Source organism: Carica papaya, chromosome 8 (genome assembly GCF_054855325.1).
Source record: "Carica papaya isolate Zhongbai chromosome 8, ASM5485532v1, whole genome shotgun sequence".
In the NCBI taxonomy this organism is placed as follows: Eukaryota; Viridiplantae; Streptophyta; class Magnoliopsida; order Brassicales; family Caricaceae; genus Carica; species Carica papaya.
Genome location: NC_142316.1, coordinates 34322682 through 34348275, shown reverse-complemented (window position 1 = coordinate 34348275; position 25594 = coordinate 34322682). Strand labels below are relative to the sequence as shown.

Here is a 25594-nt window from a genome sequence, read left to right as displayed (position 1 = left end):
TATGAATTAATTATGACTGATGAGTGAATTCCAAAGTATAAATGGTGAAGTTATAAACATTATGAAAATTTATAAATAAGTTTTGATTTGAAAAGTATTAATATTGCATATGTTACATGTCTGTTTGTGTTTGTCTTTGTCTGATGTTTGATTTGGGTCTTTTAATAATGAAAATATTTTTTACTTTAATATTTTTTAGAGTAAGAAGAATCAGAACAGTTGTCGGACAAGCGAATAGCACGCGAAGGTATCCTAATCAGTGTACACTTTATTCTTATTTTAGTTATCGTTTCGTTTTGTTAAACTCTATATTTTGACCCCATATTTTATATATATATAAATGTTGTATATATCACAAATGAATGTTTTATTTAACATTAAACTTTTGAACATCGCATAAGCATATTTTGTGGGTCCCATTAGCTGAAAAAATATATGAGTATCTCTACACCCTTTTTTTGAGGTTCAGGATGTTAGAATAATACTATATTTTAAAACTTAACGTTTTTTTTATTTTAATTTCTGAATACGAGTCAGTATATAACCATCGTGTAAGCTTGATTGAAGGAATCAAAACCAAAGGTCGAGCCAGAACGATTGAGAGCAACAGAAACTGAAATATATTCCAGTAATAGAGAGGGAAACCATAAGCTTAATCGAAGGCCCATAAGTTTTCTTCTCTCGTGCATACAATCCTCCCTCTCAATCTCTGACCTCACCATTCGTCTCTCTCGCGCCGTCTCTCCCTTCTACTAGGATTTTTTTCTCCTTTCTTTTTGGAGATAATGAGGAGAGGAAGTTTATATATGAGTTTCTGGAGCCATTTGATATTTGATGATGCATTCGGGCCTTTCATTATTTTTTTTTTACTTTTTAGATTTCCCCTACTTATTTTTTTTTTTAAATCTTAACAACTTCGCCCTATTCAATTCCCACATGGTCCCTCATCTTTCAAAATCTTCACGACTTAACCCTTACTTTTGAGATTTTGTAGCATTTAAAATTTTACTTTCTTTTCTTTACTTTAATTCTCACTCTCACAGAATACAAAATATAAATTATAAAAACTTTTTCATGAATTTATTTTAAATTCTTATGGAAATTATAAGTGAAAATAAAACCCTAAAAATCAACATTCTTTCTATTTTCTACTTTTTCTAAATTCTCCAAAAAATACTTAAAGGGTCGTTATTTGATTTTCGGGATCATTAGAAATATAGTAGATTTAGTGTAATGTTATTTGTGTTTGTAGCACGACGAGACACCAATGTCCACTTCTGATGTAAGAGATGAAAGGTTTGTTAAATAGATATTTATATTTGCAAGTCCTTAACGTTGAATTTGAATTTATCGTGTTTATTACGAGAGAAAGGATGATAGTTATAGTGTGAGTATAATAATTAAAATTTTGAAACTTTTAATAATACTATATTATCTGATATCTCAATGAAAAAATTTAATCGTTACGTGAGACGATGATAATCGGACAATAATAATGAAAATATGTGAAATGATCTCGATACATTTAGGTAATTAGAAAGTAGACACCCAAATTTTAAAGAAATTAAAAAAAGATAGTAATTTAGATGCTATTGGGAGTAGAATGCATGAAAGCACATTTGTACTAATTACAGTTTATATATAGATAAACTTGTTAAATGATGTTTATTGAGTGCATGCAGAGTTCATGATTCAGTACAATTAGAGACTCTGTAACTTTGTTTAAATCAAATGGTTTTCACATCACAACAACAAGGATTATTATCAGAAACCAAACATGCCGTAATGAAAATACTGAAGAGCAAGAACAGAAAAGTCCAGACCTGCTATCCGTAATGAAAAACATAGACATTGTACTCAACAATGGCGTCCCCTGTTTTCGGATCGGCAGTATAAGTCTTCGCCCGAGCATAACCTCTGGCAAATCGGAAAACCCCACTTCCTCCGACGATCGGCATCTCTCTCACGCCTGAACCCACCGCGTTCCGACCCAAAAGACTCAGATTGCTGCCCTTGAACCTCCCTACCGTGAACGCAAAGTTTATTACCATCGAAAACGCAATCTCGCTCTGCGACGCGCCGGCATAAATCCCTTGTGCTCTTCCGACGACGGTGGAGTTGATTTCGGGCGAGACGGTCAAAGGGTCGTCGATCACCGCAACTAAGCCGAAAAGGGTTGAGGATTTGTTGGTTACTGCGGCCTCTGCAACTCGGACGGCGGTGGGGTTTGGACCGGTGACTATGTCGTGAAAGTAGAAGTGGAGGTGAGTTAACTTCTCTCTCTTGAGGCCGAGCTCCAACGGTGATAAGCGAGTAGAGAAGGTTTCAGATTTTGCAGTGACGGGAATGAGGAGCGGGAACAGGAGAATCATGAAGAAGGTGGACTCCATGGAAGCTTTCCAGGCTTACTCTTAATCTGAAAAATCCTAACTTTACGACAAAAAGATATTGAATTTTTTTCTATCCTCGTGTGTATATACATGATATGTATACGTAGATATATAGAGAAATGATAATTTATTCTTTTTCTTTTTCTGGGTTCGTTCTTCATTGAGATTCCAACATGGGTTAGGTGTTAATTTAACCCTTTATGATTATATTTTTTTAAAAAAATATAAATTAAATAAGAATGACAATCTGTCAATTAGGTAGACCCAAGTTATCAATTAGTCAACCAAATTATTATAATGAAACTGTGTAAATATAATATTATATATATACATATATGTAATTTATATAGGTAAGTATAACTTATGACGTGCAAAATATGTTACTAAGTCAATTATTGACCTTTAAGAACTTTGAAAAAAGAAAAACACACACACATATATATATATATTTATATTTTTATAAAATATATATTCTAATTATATTAGTTGATGTTCATCAATTTTAACTTATTTTTGTACTCTAATATCCGAATTCAGAATTTAGCCCAGAATTAATTTTTACATTCAAAAATATGTATAAAATTGGATTATGAAATTAATAAATTTTAATTTAATGTGAATTATAGAAAAAAAATAGTTTAAGTACGAAGTTGAAAATAATTTTTAAAAAAATGGGTGAAAATTTAGGTTTGGATTGTGTTTTTGAAAGAAAAATCGAAAATTAGGAGTCAGAATTCAATTTTGAAAAATTATGCCACATAGGATCACCCAGTTAGCAGTCTCGACAAACCAAAGCGCGCTGCGTGGTAAGACGCGTTGACTCGGTGCGATCGGATGGTCCGGAAGTGTTCCCGTACAAATGGACGGTCTGAATCCGTTCCCTCCTTGAACGCGATCGACAATCCAAATTTGTTCCCTCTTTAAAACTGATCGTACGGTCAAGATCAAATTGCGATGAACGGTCCATTTTTTTTTTTTAAACATGATCAGACAATCGAGATCAAATGCAATGAACGGTCTAGATTGACGCGAGACGACTATAAAATATGTCGTATCATACCGAACCCAAACCCTAATCGCCAGCCTCTCGCCAGAGAAGAAGAATAAATCACCGGAGAATGGAGCCCACCGTCATCCGCTGCCGTGCCGGAGCCACCTCCGACTGCCAAAAAAGGTAAAAAAATCCTTCTATCCGCTCGAAATTTTATTCTAAATACCCTTATGACCAAATCAGAGTAAAAGGAAGAACGGATGAATCGAAAATTGCGAGTAAAACTCGAAACCTCCTCCGATGAACACCGTCCCAATTCTCGTTTTATGCAAATTTTTCACCATTGTGATCACCGTTCTATTTTCTATAAGTTGATCGAAGAAAAACACTTAGCCGTGAAGGTGAGCCGGCGGAGCCATTGCACTGAAAAATTTCAGTGCTTATAGGTTTTTATTTTTTGACTTTTTTCGACCAACTGAGACTCACTAACGTAATTTCTCATAGGGATGAGTATAAAATCAGATAAAATTGGTCGAAAATAGCTAGACTGAAGCAAACCACTGCCATGGATGGTGGTGCCATCCCAGAGCACGATGGTGCTGCCGTGCCGGAATCCTGAAATTGGCCAAAAAAATATTTTTAACATTGATTTTGAATTTTTGGAGTATTTTTAGGTACGTAAAGCTTGTTTTAATCTCTGTAGGAAAATTCAAAAAATTCAAGAACCGCCAGTAGACGCAGTAGAAGTTTAGTATTTTAGAAACCGATTCGGATAAGACTCCCTTACCTTATTCTTTGTTATGGAATTAAAGTTTAATTATAAATAATACGTTATTTTGTGTATTTTAAAAAATTTTAAAAATTAATTACAGGTTACTAATGGAGTCGGAACTGGTTATTTATTATTGTTTGTCATGTTTTAACTTATTGTTTAATTTTATAGTTTTAAATGCATGATAATTTATTGGAATATATAAGATGATTCAATTGTGTTAACTTCACGCATGTATCGCTTGTCTTACGTGATTTACGGTTAAATTGTGAAATTAAAAATTAAAATGTAAATGAAAATTTATTGGTTAAGTGAATAAGTGAATGTTACTGGATATTCTGGGAGATGGTGAATATACTGTGTACATAGAAAATCCTACCGTGAATATTACCTCATACCGAACAGGGTATCGAGAAATGGTATTTTTGGTGTTCATACCGAACTGAATATAGGGACAACCCGATTCACCCTCATACCAGACGAGGTATTGAGGGATGGTACTTTTGGCGTTCATACCAGACAGATATGGGAACGATCCGATTCACTATCATACTGGATGTGGTATTTAAGGACCAACTTTTAACACTCATACCGAACGGGGTATGGGGAAAGCAGGTTAGTTGACAAGATTTGATATGGGTTCACGCATAGTAGAACATCCCTATAGACTCCCAAAGATACTAGTAAGCAAATAAAAATGGAAAGTTATTGTTCTGACAACTTGAATATAAGATAATAATATGTTAAAATTTATTGAAATTTTAAAATTATTGTATGACAAAAATATATTTCTCTGTCAATTGGAGATACCACATTAGCAATGTACCAGAAATTAAGGAAAATCACTTTTATGTTATAAATCATACTTACATGACCCCAAAAATCTATTGCATGTTTTACATTTACGTAGGGATTAATTCATTTATTAACCACTAATTTTACAAGATTGTGTATTCAATTTTTTAGATTTTCCATATAATGATTGAGAATAAAAATTTATAAACATATATATATATATGTATGTGTGTGTGTGTGTGTGTGTATAGCATCAGTAATGAAAAACGTATACGTTGTACTCAACAACGGCGTTTCCAGTTTTCAAATCGATAGAATAAGTCTTGGCCTTTGCGTATCCTCTGGCAAATCGAAAAAGCCCGCTTCCGCCGACGATCGGAAACTCTCTGACGCCGGAAAACACCGCGTTGCGTCCCAAAACGCTCAGATTGCTCCCATTGTACTTCCCTTCCATGAACACAAAGTTCAGAACCATCAACAACCCAACTTCACTCTGCGACGCGGACGAGTAAATCCCCTGAGCTTTTCCGATCATCGTCGAGTTGACTTCGGGTCCGACGGTCAACGGGTCGTCAATCACGAACACGGAACCGAATAATGTTGAGGATTTATTCGTCACGGCTGCCTCTGCAACTCGGACGGCCGTAGGGTTTGGGCCGCTGAGAATGTCGTGGAAGAAGAAGTGAAGTTTGGTTAGCTTCTGTTTTTTGAGGCCGAGCTTTGATGGAGATAAGCGAGTAGAGAAGGTCTCATGATTTGCAGAGGAAATGTCTGAGGAGATGAGGATGGTGAAGAGAATCACGATGAGGAAAACGGTGACGCTTTGAAGGATTTTGGCCATGGTGGAGAGGAGGAAATAGTAATACTTCAGAAGATGCAGAACAGAGAGATGGAATTTGCTGTAGTTCTGTATATACGCACATATATATATATATATATATATATAGATATGAAGGCCTGTGATATAATATTAATTTTTAGTATATATGTTTGTTTCACGAGATCAACGGTAAAAACATACAACTCAACTGAATGGAGTTAAATAGAAAATTGTTTGATTGTTTATTTAATGTTTACGAACAGAATTATTACGTTTCAATATTTGTTTTAAGTAATATAAAAATATAAAAAATTATAAAAATATCAAAAATATAAAAAATATATAAAAGTAGGTAATCATTTATTCTTTTAATAGAAATTTAATTATTTTGAGTATGTAATGCCCAAAATTAATTTATATGTAAATTAAATTAATTTATAAATATAATTTTTTAATTTTTTAATTTTTAATTTTAATTTCATATAAAAAAAAATTGATAGAGTATGAAATTAGAAACAATTTTATTGAAAAAGAGTAAAAATTTAGATTTTGTGAGTATTTTTGAAAGAAAAATAAAAAATTAAGGGTTAAAATATAATTTAAGAAAGTTGTACCACGTACGATGCCCGTTCAGCAGCCCTGACGAACCAAGACCCGCTGCTTGGCAACGGACGCTGACGCGGTGTCACGCAGACGATCCGCGTGTCCGTGATCGAACAATCCAGATCTGTTCCTGCGCGTATGAATGACCCGGATGCGTTCTTTCCCCAAACGCGATCGGATGGTCAGATTTAGACGCGATCAACGGTCCAAATCTACATCTTATTTAAATACGATCAGACGGTTCAGATTAGGTCACGATGGACGGCCCAAATTAAATGAGGACGGACATAAATAACTCTATTCACAGTAAACCTTAACCCTAGCCACCGACACCATCGCTGGAGAAGAAGACCCAGCTGCCGGGAAGGAGAACCGCTGCCACTCCCCGCTGCGCCAGAGCTACTTCTGACTGCTAAAAGAGGTAAAAAAATTTCTCTTTGCTCGGAATTCAATTTTAAACATACTCATTGCCAAATCGAAATAAAAGGATCGGCCGAAAACTACAGACAAAGCCTGGCGGTGCCGCTGCGAAAAATTTCAAAAATTGTCTCCGATGAGTCCCTTCTCGATTCCCGTTATGTGTAATTTTTTCACTATTTTGATCACTGTTTCCTTATCTACAGGTCGACCGAAGTAAAGCACTCGACTGCAAAGTGAGCCAGCGGAGCTGCCGCACCGAAGAGACCCGTCACCGACAAGTTTCGATTTTTCATTTTTTTTGGGCTAACCAAGGCCCCTTAACGTATTTTTTCGCTAAAATTGTTGCAAAATTGGCTGAAAATAACGAACCCGAGGCGGACTGCCGCTGCCAGAGCACGGCGACTCAGAATTGGCCAAAAATGGGTCTTGAGACTTATTTTGGATTTTTGGGATATTTGTAGGTATTTACAGCGCGTTTTAGTTTCTGAAGAAAAATTCAGAAAACCAGGGCACTGCCAGTAGGTACAGTCAACAGCTTAACTTTTCGGACATCAAATTGAGTAAGAATCCATCACTTTATTCTCTGTTACGAAATTAAAGTCAAATTAATAATAATACATTATTTTGTGCAATTTAAAAAATATTCATAATTAATTACGGGTTAGTAATGGAGTCAGAATCAGAAACTATTCACTGTTGATTCTATTAATTTATTTTATAGTTTAAATGCATGATAGTATTTGATTGATCGATTTTATAGTTTTGAATGCATGTTTTGTTTATTTGTACGGTTATAGTTGAATTGGGAAACTAGAGGTTAAAGGTAAACGAAAAATTGTGCAATTAAGTAAATGGACGAAACAACAACCTTATTGGATATCCTGAGAGATGGTGAACGGACGAGATCCATTAGGAATTCTACCGTGAACGTTGTCTCATATTGGACGGGGTATCGAGACTTGGTAATTTGATGCTCATACCGGACGGGGTATTGAGATTTAGTAATTTGGTGTTCATACAAAACGGGGTATAGAGACAATCCGTTAATTGAAAATGTTAAAAGAAATAGTTCGCACGTAATGGAGACATTCCTATGGACCCCATAGATATCAGCAGGCTGATGAAAAAAGACAATTGTTATTTTGATTTATTGAATATGGAATTATAATATGTGCATGTTATCGATTGAATATGGAACCATGATAAGTGATATGTTATTGTCTCTATAGGTTGTTTTTGTAAATATTAACACGGTAAGTGGACGGTAAATGATTTTATTATTGATAAATGAATTTGCTTAATTAAGTACTCAATTAGTTATTTTTTATTTTTCTATCAACCTTTATTTCTATGTCGGTGAGTAGCGTAATATTCTTATTGGGTTAATGTAACTCATTTATTATTTAACCATTTCAGATCAAGAGAATCAGGATCCAGAGCCCGATCCATAAGAAGGTTGCAAGTAGGATTCAATTTTTATTTATTTTGTGCTTATTTTCTTATTTCTTATATTTCTTTCAAAATGGTAATTCTCGTAACACTATTCGTTATTTTAAATTATTATGTAAAAAATATAAACCTTAACTAATCATTTCGTTTTCGTACTTAATTTTATAATTTATTTCTTTTGAAATTCTGAGGCTATTATAGAATAACTTAAAATATTATATATATTATTATAAACACAATTTTTTCAATAATTCTAAACTATTTTTTAACTAATACTCTAATTATAGTTCTTAAAATAATAGAGGATTAATTATGTTTTTGTTCTAAGTCCAATATTTATTTTTACAATATTCGAGATATTTTTGTTTATTTTTGGCCACCGACTACTTCGTGGAAGAAGAAGTGAAGATGGGTCGGTTTCTCGATCTTCAGCCGTAGAGTAGACCTGCGATAGTTTCAAGGAGAAGCCGTCGCCGGAATTTGCAGAGCTGAGGGTTGAGAAGAAGGTGTTGGAAGTGTTTTAGACATGGTGCTGATCAGAGCTGTATTAATGAATAAATAGATAGATTTAGTTAGTTTTCTGATTAATGATCAAGGGTTTTATGCTGTTTGTATATATATATATATATATATACACATATGTATTTATATATGTTTTTACATGTATACGGCTGCCCATCGTGTATAAGTTGACGGGTCAGCCGTTGTTGAAAATTCAAGTGATTGATAATTTTTGAAGATGGTCGGGAGAAAACTATATATAATTCAATAAATTTTATTGACTCCATTTTGGACTATGATCAATTATATATATTATGTACATGAAAAGATAAATATACTGTATACACACATATATATATATATATTATTTATGACTTTTGATTCATAAACAGTCAAAAGATAACCCTCACCTCAGTTTGATTGAAGGTGTCAAAACTACTTTTTTCTTAAAGCTTTACCAATTCTATGGACATCATTTATCACAATAATTACACTTAATAAAAATATTATAATATATAAACACAAACTATAATATAATTTATATTATATTATATTATATTATAGTTTTTATTTAAAAAATAAAAGAAAATTTGAAACGACAGGTTACAAGAAAATTAATTATTGAAAGTTCCTCCCGACAACATTTCAGTAATGAAAAACAAAAACATTGTACTCAACAATGGCGTCCCCTGTTTTAGGATCCAAACTATAAGTCTCGGCCTTAGCATATCCTCTGGCAAACCGGAAAAGTCCACTTCCTCCGACGATCGGCATCTCTCGGACGCCGGAAAGTACCGCATTCCGCCCCAAAACGCTCAGATTACTGCCGTTGTACTTCCCTTCCATGAAAGCAAAGTTCAGCACCATCAGAAACCCTACCTCTGTCTGCGACGCCGACGCGTAAATCCCCTGCGCTTTTCCCACCATCTTCGAGCTCGCCTCCGGTCCCACCGTCAGCGGGTCATCCATCATGAACACTGCGCCGAAAAATGACGAGGAGTTTTTAGTCACGGCTGCCTCTGGTATGATTTTCAGGGCGGTGGGTTTCCGGCCACTTACTATGTCGTGGAAGTAGAAGTGGAGGTGGCTTAGTTTTTCTTTCTTGAGACCGAGCTTTGATGGAGATAAGCTTCTGGAGAAGATCTGGGAATTTGCAGTGGCAATGAGGAGGGTTGAGGAGAAGAGGATGAGGAAGAAGAAGAGGGTTTTGGCCATGGCGTATGGAAGAGTAAGGAAGTAAAGTGGAGGTGACAGAGTGAGAGGAATATATCATTACGAACCTATATAAAGATGGAAATGGAAAGGGTTTGTTAGTATTTACTACTTTTTTTAAAATAAAAAAAACTTAGGTATATTTTTTTTATATCATACATATAATATGTTTATATTGTACGTATATCTTTACTATAATACAATTTTTTTATTGACTATATAGCAAAAGGTAGAATTCAATTCCAACTCATAATATTGGAATGGCCTACCATCCTTCCAATCAACTTTTTTTCATAATAATATATATATATATATACACACACATATATTATGCCAAGTGACATATTATATAAATGACACAAATTATTATTAATATAGTTTAACTTTAACCCACCATTTATTATATTAAATAAATCATGAGTCGGTGACTTGGTGTGAATTAATTATAAGTAATTATATATACAAAATTTGAAATATATCAATTGTGGGTATTATGCTAATTTGATTTGTATTCTTGAATTACCCAGTGATAAGTAATTATATATATATATATGTATATATGTATATATACACACACACACACACACACACAAATACAAATAGATTTGAGTTAAAGGAAAGCTAACTAGAAGTTATGGAGTGCATACTTGTAAAAGAAGTTAACATGTGATGTGTGATGATATTCTGATGAACAGATTGAAAAGCTAAAAGATAATTATGGCTTATGAAACTTCTCAATAAAGAAAAAATTATTGAGACCAATCTATGGTTAATCTGAATTTTATTTTAACAATGTAGTATATATATATATATATATATATATATCTATGTCATGTATATATCAGCCCAAACTAATATATGGCTAATCTGAATTTGACTTTTTATGAAAAAAGTTATATATGTATATGTATATTACAACTTTTTAATTATTTTATAATATTTGATTTAGTTGAATTAAAAATTTAATTTATTAATATATTAGTAATAATACACTAATTAAATTATTACGATTACTTACAAAAAAAATTTATTTATTTATATTTAATTAGACATTCTCAAATTATATTTATTTTTGAAATAATTTAAAATGGAAAAAAAAAATAGTCCAATATTATCACTGAATCTTAGGTGTAATAATTTTTATTTATAAATTTACAATAAAAACTATTAAAAAAATATGTCTGAAAAAATAGAATTACATAAATAATATTATTAATACTGAATACAATAGAGAGTCAAAGCAACTTTTGAAAAATAAATAAAGTGATATCTCTTCTTTTGTTAATAATCAATTGTCTATATATATGTATATATATATATATATATTATACTTTATACATTAAATATGAAATTAATTTATAATCATAATATTAAAAAAATTCCATAAAAATTTATTAAATAAATTAAGCGCAAAAAAGAAGACAATAATTCATAAATAATTTCCAATACAAATTAACTGCTGAATTTTTAGAAAAAAATAATTACAAACCACACAAGTAGCAATTCAAAAGAACATAACAGATCTTTGTATACATGGTAAAAAAATAAAACAATTATAGATAATCTCGTGAAAAACTTGTTAAAAAAGAAAAAAAAAAGAACTTAATAATAAGAATTCATCATTGTAATCACACTAGGAAAATAAAAAAGATTGTTGAGGTTTATTTAATTAATCTATAGTTGCAAACTCGAGATAAAGAATGTATCGATCCTCACAGGGTATGATGTTGTTAGTAATATGTTGTTAAGCCACATAATAAGCTAAGTCACTGAAATCATCCCAACTCCATGGAGGATGATACCCGTTGTCTTCGAGATCGGTAGGGAACTTTGCAACTCTTACTTGAGTGCTTAAACCTAAATGCAACATGAGTAGCGAGACATGGGTAAGAAACTCCTTGCCATGGATAAGTTGTTGACAATGTTCTCCCCATAAGCACTGACTTGCAGCATGTATTAACATCTCCATCCAAACATTGTTTATCAACTCCCATTTCTCCTCAAGAGAATTAAAGGTGGAAGCCACATTTGTTATAGATTCGTATAGTCTCTGTGCATCAAATAACACAGATTTATGTCTTCTATTTGTTGTGAGTCGAGCATATGATTGCGTCATATCACTCAATATCCTCCTAGCATCTTCATTTCCAGAAAGTGAAGCTGATGAAAAGTAATTCAAAATTTGATTGCGACTATCTCGATGTCTCTTTACCCCAATTCCCCCTGGAAGCATTGTTGGTCTCACCACGAGAAGATACAACATGTAATTAGATAAGCATTGAGAGATCTCACATTTAGGAGTAGTCACATTCATAACCCCAGTTTCTTCAATATCAGCATTATAACAAAGATCAGTAGCAATGTGCCAAATGATGAGGCTATGGTCAAATTCTACATCACTTATGCTCCAATCTAGATCATCCTTAAATTTTATAATGGCATTTTCGCCTCTTTTAGCCAACAAGTTTGAGAGAACCTTAAATTTGAATCCGCTCATTTTATACTTTTGTTGCAGGGATAACAAGTAATCATACAATAATTGCATTATGTCAGGATCAACTTTTTCCCAGCTTGAATGCCAATACTTTTCCAAAATATTGTTGGTGTCAAAGATTCTTAAGATTCCAGTCAATGCATCAACTCTGGCTTTGACACAATAATTGATCAAGTTGTGTTGTCCGATTAACTTAAGCCTTTCTTTATCATCTTGTGGACTTAAAAGTGAGCAAAGAATGCTAAGATATTGTTTACGTAGTCTTAGAAACGGGTTAAGAAAGTTAAGGTATTGTTTACTAGATGTATTTTGTCGGATAGCAAGTTTGATATTAACCCTTGCCAACCAAAGTGATGTCCAATAAGAGAGGACATTAGAGACAATTGCATGAAAATCTAGAAGTAATCCTCCAACCAACAACAAGTAGCTCACAAAGATGTCAACTCTTGAAAACTTTTGCTTCTCAAAGGTGACAGAGAAGGTGATTAATGCAATAACCAATGAATGAAAACAAATAAACCGAAGAAATCCGCCTATTGCAGTGTGAAAAAATGGTGTCTTTGTATATAATAGATCAAACAAGAACCCTAATTCAGTATTTATCATGACAAATGCCTCTTCTGCTGATTCAAATTTCACTGTGAATACGTCAATAATCTCTTTGTAGATTTTCAGACGATAATCTAAAAACACTGGTGTAAACATCTTTAATAAACATAATGCTTTATAAACATGTCGAGTATCTGGGTTATGAATTAGAATTGGTGAAACATACTCATCTAACTTGGTGTGATTTCTTTTTCTGTCAGCATCTGGTAAATACTTTTCTAATCTAACATCAGAAAATATGAAGTCTGCAAACTTTTGAGCACTAGCAGATCTGAGCACCCATATCTTTTCACCATATCTGATCAACCCAGGAATAAACACGAAGATTGCTATAAACTGAAGAGGAGAATCAGTTCGAAACTTGTAGTATATATAAAAAGCTGTAACGACTTGGACTAATAATCCAACTAGGTGTCTCAACCATGTTTCATTATCAGCCACAGAATAAGCTGTAATGGTGTCTGGACCACCCAAATGTAAGAGAAGAAACGGTGTCCAAAACACGACGAACTCACTCTCTAAACCTCCTTTGCTCCTCAGAAGAGTACTCAGTGAAACAGTAGCGAACCAACCAGCTGCTAAATATGCAGACCAAATAACTATAGTAATGCATGGTGTGGGAATGTGTTTCCGACGCTTACCTAGCCAAATTAAAATTGTTTGCAGGAAAAGACTAAGTACAACTGAAAATCGAAGCTGCCATTTATTCCAAAATTCTTTTTCTGACAAAATTTGCTTCAACCAATCATGAATATCCACGTAATGCGCAATATCTCCCACTGAAAGTTTCAAAATGAAATGATTCATCATGCAACCATTGAAGTGAGGGTGAATTTCAAAATGAAATGATTCGGTCCATTATAAAAAGATATGACTTCTTTTAACGATTCTGATCAAGTGATAGAAATGAAAATAATAGGGAAGCAAAACTTACACGAAATAGTCATCTCTGCATTTTTTACCACCGATATAATATATATATATATATATATATATATATTATCCAGAGGCAAATTGAACACGATCAACTAGCTCTCCTACCCTTTTTAGCAATACTGCGGCTTGATAATTTCACAGACACACACGTATATAGTATATATATATATATATATGTTATATAAGGGCATGGAGAACGTGGTTCACCCACATGACTATATATATATATATATATACGTACATGTATAACTTAAAAAGTGACAATAATCAAATGGAATAACTTGTCTGATATGAAAGTTAAATATTATTTGCTCAGAACTTTTTAAAAGGAAAATCTAATTCCAAAATTGATATAAAAGCAATGAATTGATGCAAAGTTCTTCCTGTACATATATATCCATACAAACACAACATGTGCATACAGAGTTTTTATATGCATATATTTTTTCCAACAATCTCTATCTTCCAATTATTAATAGAATAACTTATATCATCTCATAAAGGGTTATGTTTCCTCTTTCGTTATTAATAGGATTCTAATATTCTTATTAGATCTCTATCTCGTGTTATATATCGGTCATAATTTTAAAATTAATATATAATTTGTAGTTACTTAAAAATTATTTTATTATTATATTTAAAATTTTAAATAAATTATATTATATATATTATCAAAATTATTTTTTATTTAAAAATTCTAGAGAATTGACTTGTAACAACATGTGCTCTAGAGGGAGTCACCGGACGTCCATTTATACCATCAATTGGTAGATTTTAAGTCGTATTCGTATAGAAGTGAAGAAATCTAAATTTTATATTTTCTCTTCCCCTGCAACATTAATGGAATTAAAGCAATTGACAAGTTACGCGAAGCGTTTCTAAACTCAAGGACAAAATAATAGTTTAAAGTTTGAAAAACTAAATCAATATTAACTGAAGGCTCGTTCTCTTTACTATTAATGTTGGTCTTAAACTTGATCTAACAATAAGGGATTGTAATGAACTGCACGTATTTACTAAGAACAATTTAGTAACCTAATTTACATAACGGAAAATAGTATGTGAAAAACCCTTTTAAGTCCCTTGTAAACATGTCTTGAATAATTTCAATTATTTTATTAGAAATTTTTGAATAAAGTATCTATGTTTAATTTATTTCAATAATTTTATTCACCTCTTTTATTTGCACATAATTTTAGTCCTTATTTTAAGGATTACAATTGACACTATAGTTAAATAATTACAACTACATTTATAGTTTTACCTTTATGGTTCATACAATAACACTTCCATAATTTACTATAACAATATAGTTGACTCTCACAATTTACAGGAAAGTACGGTTCATACTTTTTATATTTAAATAATGGTATTTCATTGTACAATATCATTTTAATTATTATCAATGAGAGAAAAATAAATCTATATTATCAACGTGGACATAATCACAATAACAATATAACAGTACAATGTAGTATGATTAATTTTTACTATAATAACTTATCATTGGTGAATAAGGGAGAGAGAGTGAGTGAGAGTGAGTGAGTGAGTGAGAGTAGAGAGATGGGATGGACGGTGGAGATTTAGGGGATGGAGTTTCAACAGATAGGATGTGAGTTGGGTGGAGTATAAAAAGGGAATTATGGGTAACAAAAAAAGGAAAAAAATAAAAAAAGAGAAAGAGGATAATGAGAGCGGCTGAGGGAGATACAAGGGAAAAGTGAAGGAGACGATGAGGGAGAGTGAAATCAAGGGGGAGAATTCGAAGGACTAGAGGAGTTGAATGAGTTGTGGCTGAAGGAGAGGAAATAGAGGCAAGAGCTAAGAAAATTTAGGGTTTCTGACTAGGTATAGTAAAGCAAGATCAATTCTATATGTATTTCCTTTTTTCTTAAAATCGATTGAATGATGTGATCGAGACTGAGGGAGGAGAGATGCGGATGAAGTTATTAAGTCGAGTGTGGATGTAGTAATCTCTACTATGAGGAGGTTTGGTGTGGATAGAGTAGAAGCAGTTGGTGAGAATATAGGATGAGCGGAAGTTGTGTAGGCTAGGGCAAGGCCATAGGATCCGAGTAGAATAGACGAATTGAGTGTTCTGGAGCGAGGAAGGGTCGTGATGCAATCGATATGCATGTGTGGCCATTACAGGCTGAGTGTGACAGTGTGAGCAAACGGTTCAGTATGGCATCTGGTATGTGCGTGTGTGGCAGATATTGGCTGAAGATTGTAGGGACTGAGTAGTTGAATTTATGTGATTTGGTATGTGTGTGAGTGCATGTGGCTCTAGAAGAGTCGTGACGTTGTCAGTGTGCGTGTGTGGCCATTACAGGTCAAGTGTGACAGTGTGAGTGAGCATTCTAATATGGCATCTGGTGTGTGCATGTGTGGTAGAGACTGACTAAGCATGGTATGGATTGAGTAGGTGAGTTATGTGATCTGGTGTATGTGTGAGTGCGGTGGCCTTTATGGCTGTGGGGGCAGGTTGTGTGATAGATATGCAGAGGGCCTTCACTGATCGAGAGTTGTGTGGGGGAAGACATGTAGTACGGTACTTCGTGTGTAGGGGTGGCCTATATAGGCCGTTGGTTGTAGTTGAGATGAAGGTGGACTAGGTGTGTGAGTGGCCTCTCTAGATCGGGTATAGCCGGTGTTGATATGGACTAGGGTATTGGTATGTGTGGTCTTTACAAGCCGTTGTCCCAGGTTGGACATGGAAAACTGGTTGGTTGGATGTGTGTGCATGGCCTTTCTAGGCCGGGCATTACCAGTGTTGGTATGGGCTGAGATGTATATGTGGGGTCTATTTAGGTCGTTGCCCCAGGGTTATTAAGGGATAACTGACTGAGTGGTGTGGGTGGGTGGCCTCTCCAGGCCGAAAGAGTGGGAAGGTGTAGGTGTATGGTCGGTAAAGACTGATTAGTTCCGATACTGAGGTTGAGTAGTGGACACAGGCGAATTGTGAGTGTGTGCGTGTAGGCCTTCAGGATCGTAGCTATGGGCGTTGGGTGTAGGAGTATTTCAGTGTTAGTAAGAGTAAGATGTAGGTACAATTGAGTGGATATAGGTAATGAAACTCTGGGGAAATGGCCATCTTAGGGTAAAGATGGGAGAGTGGATAGGTGGAAATGAGGGTCTAGGTGAGGAGTGTTAGAGTGGGAAGATTTTTCGTTTCCATACTGTTAGTCTTAAGTTCTATATTTTTTTACTGAGCCTATTAATGCTCATTACCATTGTTTTCAGATATGTTAGATCAGAAGTCGGAATGCATAGCGATGAAACCCCGCATTTAAGGAAGGGACGCACGCTAGTAGAGAATGCTAGTTTGATATACATGAGCACGCACAGTTTATCAACATTGAGATTATAGTTGTTGTAATATCGAACTATGCGAATTGACCATGTACTATCTAAATGTTAAATTGACAGGAGGTGATTGTTATTTTTAAAAAATGAAATGATAGAAATTTGTTGTATGACAGAAAATGTTCTTAAATTGGAATGATAGGTGATGGTAAGGTCCCATCTTTGGGATGGAGCATTACATTACGTTCACCAATGGGGTTCATTAATCGATTAAATTTTGATTACACATGCATCTACCCTTTTGTGGATACAGTAACCGTAATAGTATATTGATTTTTTCGTTCATGGAAATGAGGTTCACCAACCAACTAAAATCTGGCCATACATGCACATCTTCCTCCATAAACACAGTAACAGTAATACTAAATTTGATTTTTCTGTTCACGAAATGTGGTTAACTAGCCGACCAAATCTTTGCTACATACGCACACACCCTTTCTTTCGTGAAGACAATAACAATAACACTAACAACATATTTGATTTTTCGTCCACATAATAAGGTTTACCATCGACCGAATTTCTACCACACATGCACGCACCCTCCTTGATATTTGATCAAACGGGTTTTATTGTATTGACATTTTACATTGACTTAAAAATTTTAAACTGACATTTTATACGGGTTTATTTTTTTCTTCTTATTTTATTTCTCGTTCTTCATTTAGTTAAGTTTTATTGTTATTTTTTTCTAGACATATTATTTCTTTAAATTTCTCTAATCACATAACTTTTATCATACGAAAGGCCGGTATTGTTATTTTTTTTTTATCATTACGCGATGTACATTTATCAAAAAATTAGGACAATTATACCCATGTAACTTATTTTCAGTATAATAACCAAAATATTTTCAATTTAATTAATTAATTCACAAATTAATAATGTATCCTATTTAGCCTATTATTTTGGTCTTTGGCTCATTACAACATGTTTTAGTTTAATTAATCTCTCATACAATTTTAACCCTCTTATTAATTTATTAATTCAAACCATCATATATCTTTACACACACACACACACACACATATATATATATATTATTTTATTTTATTTCTTGGTTTATTTATTTATGTTATTTTATTATTAATTTTTTCCTTTTTCTTCTTTGGGCCCTTATTCGGTGGTCCTACTTTCACTAGCCATTCGGGTTTCAAATTTGAGAAGAGGATATCTCTAAAGTTTTGTCTTTGTATTATATATATATATATATATTTATTTACAACTAGTTTTACTATATCATTTTGATTTTTATTCAAAAAAAAAAATAAAGAAATACTATGTTACATTTTCTAATATTACTTATATATATCTTGATTTCGTATAATTAAAATTTTAGATGAAATTCAATCTTACACGAGTGTGTGTGTGTATATATATATATATATATAAGAAGAAATTAATATTATAATTAATTAGGTTATTGCAATTTGGAAAGCAATCTTGATTAAAGAAAATCCTACTAGATTTGCAATGGGGCATAAGGAGCATTTCCAAGTTCCTATGAGTTTTGGCAACATCATTTTCTTTTTTTCAAATATATATATATATGTACATTTTTTAGGAAGTCATATACAAAGAATAATTATAAGATAGCAAAAATAATTTTCAAACAATAATAAATAAATAAATATAGTATGATTCGAATTTGAATTCTCTTGTAAAAAATATAAACATACCAAACGTTCAATTAAATAATAGTTATTTTTTTCGAACATTATTTAATTTGTGCTTATCGTTACTTTGAAAAAAAAAACATCTTATAAAATTTAAATAATACAAAGAAGATTAACATAATCTCCATGCAAATTTCGAAAATAAATCTGAAAACTTATGTGCAAAAGAAAAAAACACTAATTTAATTTATAATTACAAAAATACTTATGAAATTAAACCCAATTTGCATAATAATGATTACAAATCATAGCGAGTAAATAAAATAATAGATCTTTCGTACATGCCAAAAAAATAAAATAAATTAAATAATGTAGCGAGAAATTTGTTAAAAAAAGAGTCACCATTGTAATTACATTAGAAAAATAAAAAAAATGATTTAATTTTATTTAATTAGTATGCAGTTGCAAGCTCGAGACGGAGAATGTATCAACGGCCGTAAAGTATGATGGTGTTAGTAACATGTTGTTAAGCCACGTAATAAGCTAAGTCACTGAAATCATCCCAACTCCACGGAGGATAATACCCGTCATTTTCGAGATCGGTAGAGAACTCTGCAACTTTCACTTGAGTGCTTAAACCAAAATGCAACATGAGTAGCGAGACATGGGTGAGTAACTCCTTGCCATGGATAAGTTGTTGACAGTGCTCCTTCCATGAACATTGACTTGCAGCATATATTAACATCTCCATCCAAACATTGATTATCAACTCCCATTTCTCCTCAAGAGAACTAAAGTTGGAAGCCACATTTGTTATAGACTCGTATAGTCTTTGTGCATCAAATAACACAGATTTATGTCTGTTGTTTGTTTTGAGTCGAACATACGAATGTGTCATGTCACTCAATATCTTCCTAGCATTTTCATTTCCTAAAAGTGAAGCTGACGAGAAGTAATTCAAAGTTTGATTACGAGTGTCTTTGTGTCTCTTTACCCCGATTCCGCCTGGAAGCATTGTTGGTCTAACCACGAGAAGATACAACAAGTAATTAGATAAGCACTGAGAGATCTCACATTTAGGAGTAGTCACATTCATAACCCCAGTTTCTTCAATATCAGCATTGTAACAAAGATCAGTAGCAATATGCCAAAGGAGGAGACTGTGGTCAAATTCTACGCCGCTTATGCTCCAATCTAGATCATAAATGAAGTTTTTAATGGCGTTTTGTCCTCTATTTCTCAACAAGTCCGAGAGGAACTTAAAATCAAAATTTTCCATTTCGTATTTTTGTTGCAAGGATAACAAGTAATCATACAGAAACTGCATCATGTCAGGATGAACATTTTCCCATCTGGAATGCCAATACTTCTCCAAAATATTGTTAGTGTCAAAGACTCTTAAGATTCCAGTCAATACATCAACTCTGGCTTTGACACAATAGTTGATCAAGTTGTATTGTCCAATTAATCTGAGTCTTTCTTTCTTCTCTCCTGGGCTTAGAATTGGGTAGAGGAAGCTAAAAAATTGCTTCTTACTTGTGTTTTTACGGATGGCATGATCGATGCTAACTTTTGCCATCCAGAGTAATGTCCATTTAGAGATGATATTAGAGACACCTGCACAAAAATCTAAGAACAGTCCTCCTACCAATAACAAATAACTCACAAAGATGTCAACCTTTGAAAATCTTTGTTTCTCCAAGGTGACAGAGAAAGCAATTAACGCAATAATTAATGAAAGAAAACAAATAGCCCGAAGAATTCCACCCATTGTGGTGTGAAACAATGGTGTCTTTGTATATAATTGGTCGAATAAGAACCCTAGTTCAGTATTTACCATAACAAAGGCCTCTTCTGCTGACTTAAATTTTACTGTAAATACGTCAATAACCTCCTTGTAAATCTTCAGACGATAATCTAAAAGCACTGGTGTAAACATCTTCAATAAAAAATTTGCTTTATACACGTGCCGAGCATCTGGGTTACAAACTCGAATTGGTGAAACGTACTCATCCAACCTGGTGTGTTTTTTATTTCTATCAGCATCTGGTAAATATTTTTCTAGTTTAACATCAGAGAATATGAAGTTTGCAAAATTTTGAGCACTTGCAGATCTGAGCACCCATATTTTTTCACCATATCTGATCAACCCAGTAATAAACACCAAGACTGCTATAAACTGGAGAGGAGAATTAGTTCGAAACTTGTAGTATATGTAAAAAGCTGTGACGACTTGGACTAATAATCCAACTAGGTGTCTTAACCAAGTTTCATTATCAGCCACAGAATAAGCTGTAATGGTGTCTGGACCACCCAAATGCAAGAGAAGAAATGGTGTCCAAAACACGACGAACTCACTCTCTAAACCTCCTTTGCTTCTCAGAAGAGTACTCAGTGAAACCGTGGCGAACCAACCAGCTGCTAAATATGCAGACCAAATAACTATAGTGATGCATGGTGTGGGAATGTGTTTTCGACGCTTGCCTAGCCAGACCAAAATTGCTTGCAGGAAAAGACTAAGTACGACTGAAAATCGAAGCTGCCATCTATTCCAAAATTCTTTTTCTGAAAGAGTTTGCTTCAACCAACCATGAATATCTACGTAATACACAACATCACCAACTGCAAGTTTCAAAATGAAAATTATTTCATTCTACAACCATGTAAATAAGGATTATGTTTTCAATCATTCTATTTATTATCATATATATATATATATATATATACACACACACGTGTGTGTGTGTGTGTGTGTTTTGGATCAGATAGGTATTAGAATAAACGACTGCACACAATGATCTTCAATAATTTATATATTGATTTTCGCATCATATATTATATATCTGCATATCCACATGTGATTATGAATAAATTATTAAATTAAATAATGATTTTTTCACGACTCTGATGAAAATGAAATTAATAGGGAAGCAAAACTTACTTGAAATAATCATCTATGCACAAATGAAACGACCACCGGTATATATATATATATATGTATATATATATTCCAGAGCCAAATTAAACACGATCAACCAGCTCTCCTGACCTTCCTAGCTGCATAGATTTGTACTGGGGCTTTGATTATTTCACACACATATATATATATTTGTATGTAAGGGCATGGAGAACGTGGTTCACCCACATGAATATATACATATACATATACATATATATATATATTTTCAGAAATGACAATAATCAGATAGAATAACTTGTCTGATCCGAAAGTTAAATATTTGTTTGCTCAAAACTTTTTGAAAGGAGAATCCAATCCCAAATTTGGTATTAAAGTAATGAATTGATGCAAAGTTCTTCATCTGCATATATACATACAAACACATGTATATATATATATATATAGGTTTTTGTATACGTGTTATTTCTAACCATCTCTATCTTAAAATTGATTGCTTATTAATAGGGTAATTAATGTTATTTTATAAAGAATTATATTTTAAAAAATAAAAATAAAAATCTAATATGTAAGTAAATGATTTAATTGTCGCTTAATTAAACATTTAATTTTTTAATTGATTTTTATTCTAAATTTCATACACATTAAATTAAAATAACAATATATTTATTAGGTTTATCACCTTTTTTTTGAATGGTTTATTTCTTTTTAGTATTTAAATTAAATAAAACATAAATAATCAAATATTTTAACAATTTTCAAATTTTTATTTTAACACTTACCGATAAATAATAGATTTAAATAAATGTGGGTAATTTTTAACATATATAGTTAGAAATTAAAAGCCACGAGATTTAATTAATTAATTAATTAATTAATTAATTAATTTGCTGAGATTAGTATAAATTTTATTAATATTATATAAAGTGAATTTAGATGTAGGACTAAATTAAATTAATGGGTAATGGCAAAAAAAAAAATTAAAATTAAAATTAAAAATATAATATCTCAAAATTTCTTGAATTGTTATGAATAAAAATGGGCCTGTGAAATTTTTAATGGGCCCATATTATGTTGTAATGGGTTTGGGCTTTAGAACTAAATGGTGGATTTAATTGGAATTAAAAGAAAATAATTATCTTGTTAGAAAATTTTAAAATAGATTAATAAACTATAGTTTTTTTAAATATTTTTTTTATTTAGTAAAAATTATGTGTATATATATATATGCATATTATTACGTGGCAATTATAAAAATTACCAATTTATTATATTTTTAAAAATAATAAAATTTATTGTAATTATGATCGATCATTGAGTATCCCTATATAATCTACCTTCTTGATTATATAATTCATTTCCTATATTACTTTCTTTTTATTTTTTGGGTTAACTATTATTTATTCCAAAAATTACATTTATTTTTATACGTGCCAATTCTGGCATGTACCTATACATACACATACGTACGTATACATGTATAATTAGTATTACAACACTACACATAATGGTTACAACTAAAAATCCATAATCATTAAAGAATTCGGTGGAAGCCAATTCAAATGTAATTGTATTTATAATTGTTGAGTTTTATTTTATTTCGGATAAAATTTATAATGATGAATTATAAACAATTATTTCGTACACGAATAATTTATCTATAGTTAACATTATATTATTTTTATCGTATTAATAAATTAGGTCAATATCGTTAATATTATATAGAATTTAAGAATTTTTTATCAAAATTCAGCAATAACAAAATACAAAAATCTTAACTATTGTATTATCGTATTAGTAATCATTAAGTTTAATATAATTTTACCATACTAATAGATTTTGTATTGATTAATAGAACTCGAGTAATTTATTTGCTAGTTATCTTCTCTCCGCTTGGGAGCCAACCTACGTATTGTCTTTCTCCCACGAGACCTTAAAATTTTCTAGTCTTTCTCCGCCCCCAAAAGAAGGTTGGTTTTCCATTATAGGGATGTCTTACACAAAAAAAAAAAAAAAAACCGCGCAAGGAGCAAAAGCCGCTTGACTGGTTGGAGAGGAACGAAGGGTACTTTAATCACGAACGAAACATTACACGTGAAGCTTTATTCAAATAAATTTAGTGTTCAATTCACCCTATCATTAATGAGATATATGCGAAGAAGGAAAACTCCAACCCTAAATAAACATAATGAAATAATTTGTAAATTAATTTTGTAGTTAATGATAGATTCGAGTAATACAAAATGGGAGACCAAGAATTATTTTGTATCGGTTTACTCAAATATTAATTTTAAAAATTGATATAATTTATTGTAAATATATCTTTTGCTTTTATTGATATAATATGAAACGAAAATATTTAAAATAAATAAACGTTCACGTAACAAGACAACATATATAGATCGAAGTTCGAACTCATATCATCCCGAACAGTCGAAAACACATTTGCAGCTATATCCAATCTTCTGAAGTTGAATACAAGTTCCATGACCTTGGTATTTATCTCTGCATTCCGATATGCAGAATGGAGGATCGCATTGGCCTGGATCTATTATTCTCTCACATGATTTTCCATCAGCTACAAAAACTCCTAATATTATGAGGAAAAAAAAAGTGTATTGGTAATCTCAGTATATTAAAATAATTATATCTATACGTACAAACATATATACATGCACGTATATTCAATATGTTTCAATCTTCTTTTGTTTTTTTGTAGCGTTGAAGACAAAAAATTTTAGCACTACAAATAAGTATACGATGATAATTGACTGTAAGAGAACAGAATAATTTGACTGGAGTTTCAGGACTTGTAGTAGGAAGAATATATATGTATATATGCATGTATACATGTGTGTATATATATATATATATATATACGTGTATCAAGTTAATTATCATATACAACTTTAAACAAAGAACTGAATACATATACAACTTCAAACAAAGTAAGCAAACCTGAGAAAACAATGGCCAAAACCAGAAGAAGAATGTGAGATTGTTTTGCCATCACTTCACAAATTATAGTAATGATAACCAGTTGGTGTTCTAAATATATAGATACAGATGACTATCTATATATGAAAATATGGTAATGAGTATTCAATATTAATTAATATATATCCGGTGTAACTTTAGAAAAAATCGTAGGTAAAAGATTGGTAAAATATATATATGTATATATATATATTTTTTCAATGGTCAAAATATTATTTCTCATACTTTAAATTATATCCTATTGTGTTATGAAATTCTATTATGGACCGAGATAGTGTTTGATTTGTTGCTTTTAATGCAAGTAAATAAATAGATATTTTGTAACAAAAATGTATTTCATATATATATATATATATATATATCCAATATAACATGAAGAACAAATTGTAGAGGAAAAATTAGTACAATCTTGTTTTATTTACTTATTCGATTTTTTAATCAACTTGCTATTATTGATGTTTTGAAAATAAATAAAAATCATTTTTCTATTGATCGTATATTTATTTTTATTGTTTATTCAAATTCGTTATAACTAATATTAGTAAATATATTATGAATTTTATTTATTAAAATTATTTATATATTATTCGTTATATAAATTTCAGTTACTTTTGGTAATGAAGGAAAATTTTTTATTTTTCCAAATCCGGTTTCATATAATAATAAATCATAAATTTTAAACAAATATTCTTTTTAAGTCTCGTTATTA

The 25594-nt window shown here is 31.9% G+C and overlaps 2 protein-coding genes and 3 pseudogenes across 3 annotated transcripts; all 5 read right to left on the bottom strand.

The window, feature by feature from the left end:
• Positions 1–1567: 1567 nt before the first annotated feature.
• Positions 1568–2486, bottom strand: LOC110811766 (dirigent protein 22 pseudogene; annotated as a pseudogene).
• Positions 2487–5115: 2629 nt separating this feature from the next.
• Positions 5116–5863, bottom strand: LOC110811689 (dirigent protein 22 pseudogene; annotated as a pseudogene).
• Positions 5864–9257: 3394 nt separating this feature from the next.
• Positions 9258–10021, bottom strand: LOC110809221 (dirigent protein 22 pseudogene; annotated as a pseudogene).
• Positions 10022–11381: 1360 nt separating this feature from the next.
• LOC110809210 (uncharacterized) lies at positions 11382–14160 on the bottom strand. Its single transcript, XM_022034970.2, has 2 exons — positions 13991–14160; positions 11382–13835 (listed from the first exon to the last, which is right to left on the bottom strand). The coding sequence occupies exons 1-2, from the start codon at positions 14001–14003 to the stop codon at positions 11698–11700; spliced, it is 2151 nt and encodes a 716-aa protein (XP_021890662.2). The 5' UTR covers positions 14004–14160; the 3' UTR covers positions 11382–11697.
• A 5076-nt stretch (positions 14161–19236) lies between these two features.
• Positions 19237–22101, bottom strand: LOC148252820 (uncharacterized). 2 transcript variants are annotated; one of them, XM_088209967.1, is made up of 2 exons: positions 21913–22101; positions 19237–21593 (listed from the first exon to the last, which is right to left on the bottom strand). In XM_088209967.1, the coding sequence occupies exons 1-2, from the start codon at positions 21923–21925 to the stop codon at positions 19498–19500; spliced, it is 2109 nt and encodes a 702-aa protein (XP_088066093.1). In that variant the 5' UTR covers positions 21926–22101; the 3' UTR covers positions 19237–19497. The 2 variants fall into 2 exon arrangements, with proteins under 2 accessions (XP_088066093.1, XP_088066094.1); XM_088209968.1 differs by having other exon boundaries at positions 19237–21569.
• Between the last annotated feature and the right edge of the window lie 3493 nt (positions 22102–25594).